This window comes from Magnolia sinica, chromosome 7 (genome assembly GCF_029962835.1).
Source record: "Magnolia sinica isolate HGM2019 chromosome 7, MsV1, whole genome shotgun sequence".
Lineage (NCBI taxonomy): Eukaryota > Viridiplantae > Streptophyta > Magnoliopsida > Magnoliales > Magnoliaceae > Magnolia > Magnolia sinica.
This window is the reverse complement of record NC_080579.1, coordinates 11,653,132-11,670,951: the sequence shown is the minus strand read 5'-3', so window position 1 is coordinate 11,670,951 and position 17,820 is coordinate 11,653,132. Positions and strand designations below refer to the sequence as shown.

General features: G+C 45.5%; 1 protein-coding gene across 8 annotated transcripts in view; it reads right to left on the bottom strand.

The window, feature by feature from the left end:
- The window catches only part of LOC131251054 (probable alkaline/neutral invertase F), a 30,845-nt gene extending 20,989 nt beyond the window's left edge, over positions 1-9,856 (bottom strand). The window contains exons 1-5 of one of the 8 annotated variants that reach the window (XM_058251526.1): positions 9,447-9,856; positions 9,287-9,352; positions 9,135-9,219; positions 8,984-9,067; positions 7,775-8,255 (exon numbers count right to left, since the gene is read on the bottom strand). In XM_058251526.1, the coding sequence (XP_058107509.1) occupies positions 7,775-8,255; positions 8,984-9,067; positions 9,135-9,190 (621 nt within the window). In that variant the 5' untranslated portion in view covers positions 9,191-9,219; positions 9,287-9,352; positions 9,447-9,856. Of the gene's footprint in view, positions 1-7,774; positions 8,256-8,983; positions 9,068-9,134; positions 9,353-9,446 lie in introns of those variants that run through there. The other 7 variants (XM_058251524.1, XM_058251528.1, XM_058251525.1 and 4 more) reach the window with 7 other exon arrangements.
- Between the last annotated feature and the right edge of the window lie 7,964 nt (positions 9,857-17,820).

Here is a 17,820-nt window from a genome sequence, read left to right as displayed (position 1 = left end):
CGCAAAAAAATTTCACACGTGCCCACAGTCTCGTATATGTGAAATTCACCCCGACCACTAGATGTGTCACTCCGTGTTAGACTCAAGACCCAAAATTCAACCCCATCTGTGATTTAGGTGGACCACACGATTGGAAATAATATACGGGGCATCACTCGCCTTCCAAACTGTTTCCCTTCATATGACCCACCCAAATCACAACTGGGCCTGATTTTGTCTCAATGCCTAAATTTTAGTGCAACATCTAATGGTTGGAGTGGATTATTGGGCCCCAAAAAATCAAGGGAGGCGTCCCTCTACCAACTGTTTACCTTGGTATGGCCCTACCTGAATCATGCAATGGCCTAATTTTGGAGTCATAGGCCTAACATGGGGTGATGGACCTAGTAGTTATGGTGGATTTCACAGGGCCCACCCAAGCTCACCCAGGACATCACTTAACACAGATCGTCTGTAGCTATGATTGTTAACACCCTCATTACAACCATTGGATTTTTTACCGTTAGACGAATCCGTGGTAATTGGGATTGAATTTACATCTCCAGGGAGTGATTTCAAAACACACAAATTGGTGTTAAATGGTCATTTCACACCTACCAAACACATTACCGTTTTAGCTTTCACACTGATGCACGCCAATTACCACCAAATACACGCTACCAAATGACCCCTAAGTATACCCCACCATGCATGATATATGATAAAAATGCCTCGAAACCATAAATGGGGCCAGTCCGTGTTACAAGCTCCTAGACTGTAACACCTCATACTTTTTAGTACTCAGGTGTTACCATGAAGATCCAAATTAGTCTTCACATGTGTGGCAGCACACGTGACTTATCTTACACATCATCACCTAGTGACCCACAATCTATCCATCTCGACCAATAGGTACAATCTTCGTTCATACATTAAGTCATCTTACCGTTGGGAGTGGGGTACACCCATAAATCGAGTTTTCCAGTTAATTGATCAATTGATCCTTGGGATGGATTACCACATAAGTACAGAAACTTACTTTAAGATATCAATTCTCTTGATAGTTAAATCCGAACTGTCTATCTGATAGAACACCCCCGTTAGACCTAGTGTTCAAATTATCGGCGATATTATCAAAATATCGCCGATAATATTGGTGTCGCCAGTGCAGCAACACCGAAACCCCATTATTTCGTTTCGCTTCCAAATCTCGCCGATATTATCGATCTTTTCAAAAGGGCACCGATATTTCGTTGTTCCCACCAACAACGGGTGGGAACTGTAGCTAACAACCCCCTTTTATCGATAAAAGGGGTGGTTGTCGGCGAGAAAATCACAAAAAACATAAGAAATACCTGTTTTTTCGCCCAGATTTGGAGGAAGGCGCAGCTGCTATTGAGTGCAGATCGGCATTTCCGGTAAGATTCGACCCCAAATTTTCCCTTTTTTTTCGTCCAAAAATCCTCTGCAACGTCTCGATTCCCCCAGCGGGCCGAGATCTTGGTCGAAATTAGAGGTTTTTTTTTATTTGGGATAAGGGAGAGGGATTTTCGAGTTGAAAATCCAGAGAAATCAGTGGGAAAGGAGATAAAATTTTGAAAATTTTGAAAGGGGAGAGGGATTTTGGGGTTTTATCGCAATTTGGGAATCGGGCGGTGTGAATGGCATTGCGTATGTGGTTACTCAGTACGCTCTTATCATACAAGTACACTCTGTTGGGCCCACAGAGAATGTATCTGGTCTATCCATGCGGTCCATCCGTTTTTCCATATTATTTTAGGGGTTGAGACCAAAATTTAAGCGTACCAAACGATCAAGTGGACCACACCATTGGAAACAGTTTGAATAATGACTTCCACCGTTAAAACTTTTCTAGGGCCCAAAGTGATGTTTATTTCTCATCCAACCTGTTCATAAGATCACACAAACATGGATGAAGGGAAAAAACAAATAGAAGTTTGATCCAAAACTTCTGTGGCCCCCAAGATATTTTCAACGGTAAATATCCAATTCATATTGTTTCCTATGGTGTGGTCTACTTAAGGTTTGGATATACTTCGTTTTTAGGCTCAAGACCTAAAATTATCTATTAAAATGGATGGACGGAGTGGATAAAATACATAAATCACGGTGGACCCCACAAGTGAGCTTTGACAGTGCAGCTCACTTTCACTCTGACGGTGTTCAAAAGACCCCACCACGGCGGGTGCAGGTCGGTGCTCCGTGGGCCCCACCATGATGCATTTGTTGTATCCATGCTATCCATTAATTTTGAAATATTATTTTAGATGTTTATGCAAAAAATGAGTTAGATCTAAAACTCAGGTGGACCACACCACGGGAAAACAGTAGTGATTGGATATCCACCATTTAAATCCTCCTAAGGCCCACTGTACTGTTTATTTGACATCCAACCTGTTAATTAGCTTATAAAGACTCAGATGAAGGGAAAAAAAACAAAGATCAGCTTGATCCAAAACTTTTATCGTCCCCAAAAAGCTTTTAATGGTCTACATTCATTCAACACTGTTTCTTGTAATGTGGTCCAATTGAGATTGGGATATACCTCTTTTTTTTTCTCATATCATAAAATTATCTATAAAAATAGATGGACAGCATGGATGAAACACATACCTCGTGGTGGGGCCCACAGAGCACAGCAGGGGAGTAGCCAAATCCCTTTCCGCAGCGCGTGGACCAGGGATGCGGATTTACTGCGGAAGCCTTTCCCACTGTTCCTGCGCTGCAAGCTCAGGTGGGGCCCACTGTGATGGTTGTGATAAATCCTCTCCGTCCATCCGTTTTGTGATTTCATTTTAGTACTCTTAAAAAAATGAACGGTATCCAAAGCTCAAGTGAGCCGTACTAAAGGAAAATGTGGTTTGGGAAATTCCTACCGTTAAAACCTTTAAGGGTTCAACAGTGATCTTTAGATGCCATCCATACCGTTGAAACCTTCCTGGGTTCACTTGAGCTTTAGATACGGTTCATCATAGTGGGCCCCAGAAGTGGGGATAGTGATCCACCGTCCAAAACTTCTTAGGGGCCACAGAAGTTTCTGATCAAGCTTATATTTTTGTTTTCACGTCATCTATCTCTATGTTAACTTATGATGAGGTTGGATCTAAAAAAAACATAATGGTGGGCCTTATAAATGTTACGACAGTGGGTGTGACTGATCCCACAGTTTTTTCTGCGGTGGGTCCACTTGAACTTTAGATCTTTCTCATTCCTTTTATCATGCCATAAAGCCATCTTTACAAATGGTTGGACGGTATGGATACAACACACGCATCATGGCGGGGTCCACAGAGCATAGTGACATCACTTCAGTAGTGATTTGGCTACTGCCTTGCAGTAGTGACACTTAATACATTGGCATTCAGAAATTGTTAACGTCGCATACATTAATCCAGATTAAATAAACTAAACTCTGGAACCCTCTCAGTGCCAAAATCAGATAAGTCAAAGAATCCTAACCTTTGATTTGTATATACTTGTTGGTTGGAATAGGGTACCTGATATTTTTCATTCTCAACCGTTCAATAAATGTCCACCAAAATCCTATAGTTTGTTAATCTATGTGGGGATGAAACATGGCCAGAAATGTGTATTTTTTTCAATTCATTTACTTTTGCATGTCTTAATTGTTGTAAGCTTGCATTTGTATTATATAAACTCATTTTGATTACTATTTGAGTGATTTCTTGCGACAACGCATGCCTTTTGGCCCCCATTAAATCGAAACTTATTATTTAATGCATTTTTTTTTACAATTTCTTCATTCTTGAATATGTAAATATGCGTATTTAGGCATGTCCTGAAGTTTCACTGAAAAATTCCACCATTTTCTCCATGTTTCCCCCTTTTTCCCTGCATTTCTGGTTATCGGCGATAACGATATTATATCGTTATCTCCGGCCAGCGAAACTTGTAGCGACACCGACAACTCGAACACTGGTTAAACCAAAACCCAATCTCTCCCACACGCGGAAACATGTGTGCGTCCACACCATTCTCGACGCAAACAGGTCCTACAAGCACACGTTTTCGAAAACGGAAACTATCTGCACAGCCAACTCAACTATCTATGTGCCCATGCATCCTTCCATCTCAAACGTCCCTTGGAGGGTTATTCTAGCCGTCCATTCCATTTACAGAGACTAGGGTTTTGCGTAGAAAACCAGCAGCCGAAAACAGCCCTTCCCTAGCCGTTTCTTCCTCCCTTCGAACCCACCACCCAAACGAATGTGGAACTTCGAAAAATCTTATCCACTAGCTTCCAGGGATCAATCTAAGACATCCACCAGCCCCATTTCGAAGAAACACATGGCCATTCAAAAAACGCCATTAACGGCCGAGCATCTTCCTCACCGTTGCACTACCCGTTTGAGTCGCAATTCAGGCTCCGTTTGTGCAGTAATAAGGTCCATCTGATGGACGTTTCAATGACGACTTGTTGGGGTCTATACCCTATATAGGGCCCAATGCGTTCAAAGGTCCAACAGAGAGCATGCGTTGCTACACAAGCTCGAATCGGACCGAGTCTGTCCTAACGTGATGTCCACTGCTGGATGTTTCCAACTGGAAGAGAAGATGAAGAAGGAGCGGATGGGGAGAGAGAGAGGGGGGGGGGGGGGGGGGGGGGTAGGACAGTTCGGGCTGGGCCGCACTGCACCACTACCTTAGGCGGCCCGAACTGAGCTAAGTTGGGGCCGAGCCAGGTTCGAGATGTGCCTGTTCCAGCCAGGTTGGGCCTGGTTCGAGTACTGCTGGATATTCCAGCATAGTAGGAGAGGAAGGAAAGGAGGAAGAGGAGAAAAGAAAAGGTAAAGAAAAGGAAGATGAGAGAGAGGGAGGAGATCGAGTTAACTCGATTTCAAACCGAGTCAACTCACCGAGTCAACCTGCTGACCCATTGGATGGGTCAAGTCCAGGGGTTGCTGGACCTCTATACATAAGAAGAAAAGAGAGTGGGAGAAGAGATAGTGAAGGAGAAAGAGAAGAGAGAAAGAAGGGAAGAAGGTGATTGAGTCATGGAGCAGGTTGACATTTTGAAGGAGGTCGAGTTGAACTACCGAGTCAACTAAGGTAAGCCCATCCTTTTTCTCCATATCGAAATTCCGTCGATTACAATTAACATTGTTACCATCTCTACCATTAGTAGAACTATTAATATTAGGAATGCATAGTCATTAGTAAATGATCTATAGTTATCATAGACAAGAAAATAAAAATAATATCGTTATTAAATACTAGTGTATTGTTTTGTCATTCTTAAATATTATTATAATGGTAGATCATAGTATTAATTATCATCATAATGATTACTGTTAACATGTTACGCTAATGTTAGTTACTATAAATGAAACTACCATTAATGATATTAGCATAGCATCCATCACTTGGAAATATCATCTTTAATAATAGATTATACTATTTTATTACAATTGTAATACTAATTATTACCATGGTCACAAATATTAGTTATATCATTAACGTTAAATTGTAACTAACCATATTATTATGATATTGTATTTAAATTGTACATACCTTATAGTCCTACTCCTGAGACTAACCCTAGGATGAAAACCCTACGTTCAACATCAAAACCCTAAAAACAAGTAATTCAAACCCTATGTTATATTAATCTTGACCATAAATACCTTGTAGAAACCTGATCTCACGTATAACTTCACAATCCATGGTAGGACTCAATTCTAAGGGTGCACACGCTTCCTAGCAACATCAGTTGGTGATTCAAAATATAAGTTGATGACTTTTCCCCTTGAGCTTTCCATCTCTAAATTAGATCAAGGATAGTTTTTTAAAAAATTGATTATGAATGATGTCTTAGAGCTTGATTAATTATATGATTTGTTTACTTAGATATATGTTGAGAATTAATCATGAATATCAAATGCATATGCTTGACCTTGATTCGTTTAATAGTTCGTGAACTATATTTACGCTTGCACTTAGGTTGTATTCTATTAGGATGGTATCCTAGTTCGATACTTGACCTCTATGCTAGTTGGATATGTTATTGCACTGTTTGCAAGACACACGTGAATCGAAATCTCTCTAGTTTGCGAGGTGAACCTCTACTTAAAAAAGAAAGTCCGTACTCAGGTTGCAATGAGATTGATTGCGATAGGAATAGACCCTCAACATGGAGGTTACGTTAGTGGCAACTTTATTCATGGGACTTATCATCTATGGGGTGAATCCACCTATTTGATTTTGTAATGAACCATTTGACGTTTTTATCACCGCTGTTTATTCGTGTTTACGGCAAGCCTACCGACTCCTTTTAATCATTGTATTTCAATATATTTGACATTCATTTCCACTCAACATACGATGATAATTTTCCATATATTGAGAATCGATTGGTCACGTGTTGATGGGTTCTATACACACCCTAAGGCGATAGACTCATGGGCCGAGGATGGTAGTCATGGGACACTATGCCCGAGCCGTCGGCCTACGCTGGTGACGAGCCCCCGTAGTGACCTTAAGTTTTACTAAACCGGCTGATTATAACTTGACTAATAATGGTTTGGCTAATCATACATACCTGGCACAGACCAGCGTCTATCGCTAACGTACGTGATGTACAATAGGCAATCGTTATGCGGTACATGATGTACGCACGTGATGTGCTTCGTTAACGGCCAGCCTCTGTCCGACTGGATGAGCATTCCCAAGTCGATGATTGCATGGGTGACGAGCCCAATGTCCGCACGGATGAGCATCCCCAGGGTGATGATTGCATTCACGCATCCATGCGTATAATAAGAATGCATTTTGTTATGTTTTGATTTCCTTATTGTTTTCATGTCATACTTGTCTGAGGCGGCGGTGTGTAATCTTGGGGAGAATTCACACTAGTTAACCACTCATCCATTAAATATATAACCGTACAGGTAGCACAGGTGGCTTAAGTGATTTTCAAGTTCAGACTAATGAGGAACCCGGTACAAGTGTCAGGGATGCACAGCTGTATTGCTAAGAGGAGCTACGCGGTCTCGCGGCTTATATTTATATACTTTCTGTTATTTATTTATTTTTCTGTATCAAATCATGTAAATCTTGTACTTGTTAATTTCAGAGGCATTGGTTTGTATAAGTCATTATGGGCAACCTCTTGTATATTCTAAATGTAAATGAAAATTTTCCTTTATGCTGACTTATCCATTCTACGCTTATCTGCTAACTCTGATAAAAGAAAAAAATTATATATGGAATTTGGCTCTTTTTAGGTTAACACATGGGTTTTTGGGAAACGGGTCATATACTCGGGTCCTGAAAACACGGGATGTTACATAGACAGTCCGAGCCCAGTCTAACTTATAAACAGGCTTAAATTTTAGGCCCGCGCCTCACCCACAGGCCCAATATTTCAGTCCAAGCCCAGCCAAAAGTGGCCAAACCTGAAAGCCCAACAAGCCAACCCAGCCCATTGACAGGCCTACCTATGATTGAGCTATTTGTACAAAATCTTAACTCATGCAAATATGCCCTGATAGCCAAGTTGAGTGGTTTTAGAGATCACAACCACAAAGTCGTGGGCTCAATCACAACCAAAAGTGCATGCATACAATTTACTCCACACGACTCAAATCATATTCTTTAAATATTAATGTTTTCACTTTTCTATCAGGACCTCATAAAAGCCTCACCTGAATAAGCAAATAAGAAAAATGCATCTGACAAAATATTAAACTTACACAACCAAAAAATCACAAAACAGGAGCATCGAAAGGCTATGAGGATAGCATTAAGCTATTACCTGATTGTAGTTTAGAGCATCTGATGCTTGATCCAATGCAGCAATTGTACCCACCATATGTCCCTTGAACTTAACAACAGACTTTCTCAAGCATTCCCAAGCCTCAGTAACCATCGGATGTGGATCAAAATAGGTATGGCCCAACCGAGGCGTGTTTGAACCCGATCTAGGTGATCGCATATTCTCTGCTACTTCTGAAAATTTAGCAAGAGCTAGAGACTGGTAACGAACCAATTCAGCTTGATGGAGGTGCCCATCAGATGTTTCTACTTTGTTGGATTCCTGATTTCCTAAAGGAGCTGACATTTGGTTACTCATGGGCTTAGATGAACCTAATGAACGGTTTGGAACAAATGGTGGTTGTGATCCATAATTACAGCATTCATATGATGCAAATCTGAGGATGGCATATTCAATAGATGATGCGGATCCCCTTGATTCTCTTCTCAATCCACAGTTTCCACCTGGTTGCTGAAAGAGACTACATCACCATTTTAGTAGTAAAAAACAATTTGAAATTCTCACACAATTAAACTGGTGGTGTTAAAAAAATGAGTAAAGGTTAAATGATCTGCCATAAATGTGAAAGGGAAAAATTGAAAGAAATCAAAAAATGATTGAATGCCAAGCAATCTGCAGTAGATAAGATTATATGTTCTGAAATCGATAATCAAAACCCTAACTCATGCAAATGGATTCAAAATCGAAGATATCACTGCAATGATGTTATAATTGACGAAAAAGATTGTAAAAGTGAGCAACTGTGGACATTTATGCTAAAGTGTTATATAACAGGAAAAATAAAAGTAAATGGCAATCTGTCTGCAATGGATGTGACTATCTATTACAAAATTGAGCCATAATACACGAAAATTATAACAGAGATCAATTATTTCTCGCCTCAGAGGCGGTGGGATGACATAAAATAAAATAAAAAACAAGGAGACAGGGTGGATGCTGACCGATTGATCTGCATCACATGTGAATATCTACTATGAAATTGAGAATCAAATCCCTATTTCGTGAAGATTTCTAGTCTTGGAAACAGTGGAACAGCAGAAAATCGAGTAAAAAACAATGGGATAGAGTGAATGTTGATTGATCAGAAGTAGATGAGATTATATGTTACAAAACCTCAAATCAAAACCCAATTCAGAAACAAATAGGGTCAACTCAAGGACAAAAAATGACGTCAACAAGATTTCTCACCTCCAAGACTTGGAACAGCAGAAAATCGAATCAAAAACGATAATGCGGAATGAGTTCTGATCAATTGGCAGTAGATGTGATTGTCTGTTACAAAATAGAGAATCAAAACCCAATTTCACGAAAATTAGATTCGAGATACAAGATTTCTCACCTCAGAGATGGTGGAACTACAGCAAATCTCCGTGAAGACGGTGATACAGAGCGCATGCCAATCGATCAGCAGTAGATGTCACTATCTGTTACAAAATCGAGAGTAAGAACCCTGATTGGTGGAAATTAGGTTCCAGATCGAAGAATTCTCACCTTAGAGATGGTGGAACTGCGGAAAAAATCAACAAAAACGCTGATACAACACAAATGTCAGTCGATCTGCAGTAGACGCCACGATTTGTTTCAAATCGATAGTCAAAACACTAATTTGCAAAAAAAAAAAAAAAAAAGTTCGAGATCAAAGATTTCTCACCTCAGAGATGGCGGAACCATGGCAAAACAACGCAAAAACGATGATACAGTGAAATGCCTATCAATCTGCAGTAGAAATCGCTGTTCGTTTCAAGATCGATGATCGAAACCCTATTTCACGAAAACGGGATACGAGATCGAAGATTCCTCGCTTCGGAGGCGGTGGAAAGACGGAATATCTGCTCGGAAACGAGTGGATGGAGCGAAGGTCGATCGATCTGCGATCTTCTGCAGCTGCAGAGATCGGATTGGGGTCGGATTCACACTGAAAAACGGACGAGAGCGATAGAATCGCCATGAGAATCGGACGCCCTAGAAGCGATCCGAAGACACGGAGGGAGAAACGTCGCGGGCGCGGGAGGGGGGAATTGAAATGAAGAAACAGCTTCTAGCAAGTGGCCTTAGAAAGAGGCTCGCCCCAGCGCTGCTCCAGTTGGGTAATTCTACACGCGTGTGAGATACATACAGCACACGTGTAGAATCCGGGCTTTCCATTGTGTATGATATACTGTCTACGTCTTCTGTTGATGCAATTATCTGGTTCGTCCTCCTGGACCCTTGTATGCCTGCACAGAAAGAAAACAAAGGAGACCCTGGCTCGAGCAGGGGACCCTCCGATGCCAAAGTCAGGCCTGGACTCGGGGTCTCAAAGTATTGAAAGATTTTTAGGAGGAATTTGTTTCGTACCTCTCAAGGTGAGGGCCCCCCCTTCTTTTATAGCTGCTGGGGCATTTAATCGTACGAGGATTCTCTTCCTGGTATTGTGCGCGGGATCTTCTCCTGGGATCACGGAAACAGGATCGTGTCCGTCTCGTGCCTTCATCCGATCCCGTGAGCTTCGGGATCGGGAATCTTATCCCAAGACATCCGGAGTACGGCTTCATCTTGTGACGGTCGATCCGATAAAGAGGTCCGCCCGAAGCATGCCCGAGACACTGACGACTCGTCAGGGCCGACTCAACCTTTGCCTCGGTCTAGCGAATAATTCCTCGGATTTGACACATCCTTTGGTGACCCGAGGCATTAAGTCCGAGTCTGCGGACTTGTATGTTTTGTCCCCAACAAGACTCACTACTCAAAAGTAGTAGTCTTATGACACTGAGGAGTAGCGAGTGCTGAGTCGGTTCATAACTTAGTCCGAGACGAGAAGTAGTCGTTAAGTGCATTCATTGAGACCTTTGATGGGGGACGGTTCAGCTTCTGACATCGTATGCGCCGTCAGCCATCAAATCGCAGGTCCCGCCAATGAGGATTGGACACGTAGTAAAGCTATTATTGTTGCTAGTCGGCGTGCGCCACGTGTCGAGTGGGGGAACCGATGCAGGCGTCGAATCATTTCCCCATTAATGTCTCCGCCGTAGGGCGACCTTATAAAACGTCAGGGGTCCCGCACTTTGAACTTTTACTGCTCTTGTCATTCTCGCTCCGCGTTTTCTCTGGGATTTGCGTAGCCTTTCATCTCCTTCCTTTCTTCTCTCTTTACCGTCGGTGCTTCTTTCCGCCATTGTTCCTTTCTCTCCGGTGAGTTTCTCCTTCCTCTTTATTAGATAATAATAATGGCGGATAGGAGTTCTCAAAGCCCCCAGGGGGGAGTTTCCGGAGACGAAGGCGAAGCGCAACGTTTTTGGAACGTTGCGGAATCGCCTTCTTTACTAACGGAGATAGCAGTGGATGCCAACGCTGCTTGTATGCCTGAGAGAGTCACCGACGATCAGGCGGAGCGCCCTGCTTCCGTCGTTCCTTCCCGTGGCGGGTCATCCTTATTAACCCGCCCGGGGAGGCCCAACTTACCAAGGGACATGGAGGAAGATGAAGAGGAAGAAGATGAAATTTTAATCGCCGGAGGAACCCCTGACCCAGTTCCTGCTGATGAATCGGCGCAGGCCGAGTCTGAAGGGGAAGAATCGGGGGAAGATTTAAGCGGTCCGGTTCCTTCAGTCTTGACTGAGGCGGACTTGGACAGAATCCGAGTCGGGTATCATATCCCCGAGTCGGTCATCACGTATCTTCCTCGCCCGAATGACCTGCCGGATCACCCTCCCGCTGGGGCAGTCGCAATTTACCAAGTATCGATGCAGTGCGGCTTGCATCTGCCCCTTCAGGCCATCGTCCGGGGAGTTTTATCTCGGCCCCGGGGCAGATAGTCCCGAATGGGTGGAGGAACTTACTCGGATGTGCGGTGTTGTGGGCTGAGATGGAACAGCCACCGCTCACAGTCGACGAGTTTCTCCACCTGTACCAAGTGCGGGTAAATCCGAACTACCCTGGCTTCTACGTCTTTGCTGCTTGGCGAGGCGGAGGCGGTTCCCTGATAACCGACCCTCCCACTTCCAACAAACATTGGAAAGAGCGTTGGTTCTGGGCATGTGGTCGATGGGAGACGGACGAGTCCGGGTCTTGCGAGGCTCGTGTCCCTCGGACATTTCAGAGAGCAGGTGACTTGGGTCTTCTCTCCCTCGCCCTTTTTCATTTTATTTTATTTTTTTTTTTTTTTTTTTTTGTCTGACGGACTTGTGTTTGGCAGATATTCCGAAGAAGCGGCCGAAGCTTGGCTCCAGTGCCTCGGCTTGGATTAAGGAGTTGAGGGCATTGAATCCGAGAGATAGGTCTTGGAAGGTGCTTCTACAACCGGAGCGCCTTCATCTTGCAGGTCTGGACTCGGAAGTTACAGGTAATTGAGAATGAGTTTTCTGGATCTTCCGAGTTTCCCCCGACCTGATTCGCCATAACTTATTCTCTTTTTTTTTTTGTTTAAACAGATCTGCCCGAAGCTCGTCCCAACCTCAGGATTATCCTCGAACCGGAGATGACTGGAGCTCGTCCTGCCCTCAGGCCAGTCACGAAGTTGAAGGCTCCTCCGCGGTCAGTTCTTCTTTCGGAGCCTCGGCCGCCGAAGAGGCAAAGGGTGCTGCGGAAGGAGAAAGAGCCAGCGAGCTCTTCTGCCCCTTCCGTCGTGGTGATTCCCGACCCGGACGAAAGGGCGGAGGTTGCTGCTTCGGACCCTCAGACGGCACCTGACTCGGCACGCGTTGAGACGGATATTCCGAGTCGGGAGGAGGAGGCCGGGGCCGCGTCCTCCAGGGGGGAAGGAGAGGCCAGGACCGCGCCCTCCCGATGGGAGGAGACGAACCAGGAGGGGCCGTCGGTCCTGCAGCAAGTGGTGTCGGGGATGGTTCCTTGGGCCCTAGCCCACGGGTGTGAGAGAGAGTTCGTGAAACTCTACAACGCCCCGTCGTCGCAGACCGTCAGCCACGCTGCTTGGATGCTTTTTGAACTTGCTCCTTGCTTAATCAAGGCCAGCAAGGAGCTATCCTCAACTCATCGGCTGCAGGCTCTTCTATCTGAGGCCGAAGGTCGTCGCGAAGAGGCCGAGATCCGAGTCGGCATCCTGACAGGCGAGGCGGCCCTTGCCCGGAAGGCTGCTGAAGACGCGAGGGCAGAGGCGGCTTCCTCCAGAAGAGCCCTGGACGAGGCGAAGGCTGAGGTCGCTCAAGCACTGGCCTTACTCTCCAAAGCTGAAGAAGAGAATCAGCGAGTTCTGGCAGCCCATGCTTCGTGCGCGGATGACTTAGCTCGGGCTAAGCTTGAGGCGGCGGAACACATTCAGCGGGCCGACGAGGCAGAGAAGTCCAGGGACCAAGCTGTCCAAGCATTCATTGATTCGGCCGAGTTTGAGGACGAGAGGGATCGCCTGTTCCAGAGCGGATATCTGGAATGCGTCAAGGATATAAAGAAGTCTTTTCCTGACCTTGACGTTTCAGAAATCGAAGGCGGGGCGACCTCAGAGTCCGAGAATCCGGACGCCGCCGCTGAAGGCACAACTGCCGGGGACGGGGCCGACGCATGAAGACTTTGGTTTTTTATATGTATATATTTTTTTTTGCTCCGATGTATTCGGTTGCTTTTGTACTTACACATATTCGGACGAATGAAAAAGAAAAGCATGTCTTTATTCATTTGACTCGGCTTTACTCTTCCTCAGGGTCTTTAAACATCAAATAGCAAGCTAAGGATAGTAGACCTTGAGGTGTTCAGCGTTCCATGGATGAGGCAATGACTGTCCGTTTAGGTCTTCTAGCCGATATGTTCCTGGTCTAATGGTGCCCGAGACGATATAGGGTCCTTCCCAATTGGGTCCCAGTGTACCCGACCCAAACTCCTTAGTGTTGGAAAACACTTTCCGAAGAACCATACCTCCCCTTCGGAATCTTCTAATCTTAACTCGGGTATTGTAGAACCGAGTCACTTGTCGTTATCGAGCCTCCGTGCGCAGCCTCGCCCTTTCCCTTTGTTCGTCCAAAAGGTCGAGTCCGAGTGCAAGGAGTTCTTCATTCTCTTCTGCATTGAATAAGGTGATTCGAGCCGAAGGTAATCCGATTTCGACGGGAGTGACTGCTTCCGAGCCGTAAGCGAGTGAAAACGGAGTTTCTCCTGTGGCCGTTCGGGTTGTAGTTCGGTAAGCCCAAAGAATTTTCGGGAGCTCTTCGGCCCATGCTCCTTTGGCCCGGCCAAGCTTGGTCCGAAGATGTTGCTTGATAATCTTGTTAACTGCCTCGACTTGTCCGTTGGTTTGAGGGTGATGCGGTGATGAATAAATATTCCTGTCCGAGGTTCTTGCACATCTCACGAAAGCTCCTATTATCAAATTGCCTTCCATTGTCGGTAATAATGACGGGGTACCTCGAATCGGCAGATAATGTTTTTCCATACAAACTCGGTGATCTTCGCTCGGTTATTTTGGCTAATGGTTCTCGCCTCGGCCCACTTCGTAAAATAGTCCACCGCTACCACAACAAATTTGGTCCGACCTTTTCCCATAGGGAGCGGTCATAAGAGGTCGATGCCCCATTGTGCGAAAGGCCAGGGACCAGTCATCGGTGTCAGTGCCTCGGGTGCTTGCCTCGGAATTGCCGCAAACCGTTGGCATCTGTCGCATTTTTGAACGAGCTCACGAGCGTCGTGTTGGATAGTGGGCCAGTAGTATCCCTGTCGTAAGACCTTGTAGGCGAGGGATCGCCCTCCAGAGTGGTTTCCGCAGATTCCTTCATGAATTTCCCGTAACACATAGTTTGCCTCGCTGGGTTTGAGGCACCGCAGCAACGGGGCGTAGTATCCTTTCTTATAAAGGGTCCCGTTGAGTATGGTGTAACGGGAAGCTCGGATCTTAATTCGTCGGGCCTCGGTGCGATCCTCTGGCAACTTTCCTTCGTCAAGGAATTGGCGGATTGGATCAATCCAGGATGGTTCCGAGTCGATTGTATTGACGGCCTCGCTAATTGGTTCATCTATACTCGGCTTATCGACGTATTCGACAGGGACGGACCTGGGTATATCGTCTTCTTCGGCCGAGGTGAGCTTTGCTAGCAAATCGGCTTTGCTATTTTCCGTACGAGGTATCCGAGTTACACGACAGAATTGAAATCTGTTGATAAGTTCTTTTGCTTTCTCCATGTAAGCCCTTAGCCGGTCTTTCCGTGTCTGGTATACACGGGTAACTTGGTTAACAACCAACTGAGAGTCGCTGAAAACACTTAGGTGCGTGACCTCCATGCTAGCGGCGAGTCGGAGGCCGAGTAACAACGCTTCATATTCCGCCGTATTGTTCGACGCTTGAAATCCAAGTCGTAAGGCATACGGTATATAGGTGTGATCGGGGAGCACCACCCCAGCCCCACTGGCCTTCGAGTTGGAAGAACCGTCGACATACAGATTCCATGGAATAGGGCAAGGGGAAGCGGTTGAGGTGGGCACTGCATCGACCTCCGGCGTATCGTTCACTGAGAGTTCGGTTGAAGGTGTTCCTTCGGCGATAAAATCAGCTACGGCTTGCCCTTTGATTGCTGCCTTTGGTCGGTATTGAATATCAAACTCACTCAGCTCGATAGCCCATTTGGTGAGTCGACCGGACGCTTCTGGTTTCTGCAGTATCTGGCGAAGCGGAAGGTCGGTCATTACAATGATGGTGTGGGCATGGAAATACGGCCTAAGCCGCCGAGAGGAAGTTATTAAAGCCAAGGCCACTTTTTCCAAGCTTGGGTATCTCGTTTCTGCTGGCAGTAATGCTTTGCTGACATAGTAAACCGGCAGTTGCTTTCCTTCAGATTCTCGTATCAAAGCCGAGCTAACCGCTGCCTCGGACACGGCTAGGTAGAGGAGCAACGACTCCCCTGGTTCGGGTTTTGATAAGAGAGGTGCAGAACCGAGATATGATTTTAATTGCTGGAATGCTGCTTCACACTCTTCCGTCCAACCCATCGCTTGTCTTCCTTTCAATTGTTTGAAGAAAGGGAGACATTTATCCGTAGCTCTGGACAGGAATCGATTAAGTGCTGCGACTCGTCCGGTCAATCTTTGGACGTCCTTAATGGTTTTGGGGGATTCCATATCAATCAGAGCCTTTATCTTCTCAGGGTTTGCCTCTATTCCTCGCTGACTGACTAAGAAACCGAGGAATTTTCCGGAGCCTACTCCAAAAGCACATTTACTTGGATTTAGCTTCATCCGGAACTTCCGCAGGATTAGAAACATTTCTTCCAAATCATTCACATGATCCGCCGCGTGTATGCTCTTGATAAGCATGTCGTCAATGTATACTTCCATGGTTCGGCCTATAAGTCGAGCAAAGATTTTGTTAACTAACCTTTGATAAGTTGCACCGGCATTCTTCAGACCAAATGGCATCACTCGGTAACAATAAAGGCCTTTGTCGGTGACAAAGGTAGTTTTTGATTTATCTGTTTGATGCATTACAATTTGATTATATCCTGAATAAGCATCCATGAAGCTAAGGAGCTCATGTCCGGCTGTACTATCTACTAGCTGGTCTATCCTCGGAAGCGGAAAGCTATCTTTGGGGCAGGCTTTATTCAAGTCGGTATAATCAATACAGACTCGCCACTTCCCGTTGGACTTCTTTACAAGCACGACATTCGCGACCCACTCTGGATAGTGTATTTCTTCTATGAAATTAGCCTGGAGTAGTTTGTTGACTTCTTTCTCAATGATGGCGTATCGTTCGGGGCCGAGCGGTCGTCGCTTCTGTCGGATCGGTCGATATGACGGATCGACGTTAAGTCGGTGAGTCACCACGGAGGGGTCGATCCCTTGCATATCTTCATGATTCCAAGCGAATACGTCGGCGTACTTTCGGAGCAGGGCGATCAGCTTTTCTCTCAAAGGGGACTGCAGAGATGAGCCAATTCGCACTGTCTTGGATCCATCTGTTTCGACTAAGGCGATTGAGACAAGATCTTCGACCGGCTGTCCTCGTTCATAATTCTCGCCCCGAGGGTCCAACGATTCGATTGTTAATATGTTGGTCGGATTCTTGTCGGCGGCTCCTTTTACGGCTATCATGTAACATCGCCTCGCGTCTTGTTGGTCTCCTTTAACAATTCCGACTCCTGACTCGGTCAGGAATTTTATTGTAAGATGGTATGTGGATACCACGGCCTGGAGGAGACTCAATGAAGGTCGGCCGATTTTCGCTTTGTATACCGAGGGTTGATCGACGACCAGAAAGTCAACCATCATCGTCGTCTGATGTGGGGCACTACCAGCGGTGAGTGGTAATGAGACAGTCCCTTCGGGCAGTACTTGTCCTCCGGAAAAACCGATCAATGGGGTCCGAACCGGGCGTAACGCGGATCGTTCGATCCCCATTTTGTCGAACGCTTGAGTAAATAACACGTCTGCAGATGACCCCGTATCGACGAGTATCCGAAACACTTTTCGGTTAGCGATCGCCAAGGAGACGATCAACGCATCATCGTGGGGGTGATGGATACCTCGGGCGTCTTCTTCAGTGAACGATATGCAATACCTTTCTCTTTTCTTTTCCTTTGATGGCCGATCTATAATCATGAGCTCGGACTGAGGCTGACTAAGTTTTCGTGCGTGATTCCTTCGCGCGTTGTTTGAGTCGCCCCCACATTGTGGACCGCCGATAATCGTCCGGATTTCTTCCATAGGCTGACTCTCGGTCGGGCGCGCCTCGGATGCCCCAGCTTTGACCATATGTTCTCTGAGTCGGCCGTCTTTTATGAGTCGTTCGATTTCTTCTTTTAAGTGACGGCAATCACTTGTGTTATGCCCGTGATCGCGGTGATAATGGCAGTACTTATCCTTATCCCGCCGATTAGGATTACTCCTGAGCTTACTGGGCCAGCTAACAAAGCCTTCGTTTTTTATTTCCATCAGTACCTCTTCCCGAGTCTTATTCAGGGGAGTGTATATGGAAAATTTTCGATCCGGCCGTTTTCCTAACCTTCGCTCGTCACGTGCTTGATCCTCTTTGCGTTTCCTTCCCCCGGCCGAGTCGGCTTCTTTTTTGGCCGACTCTTTGGCCGAGGTTTTAGTTTCACGCAGGATTCGTG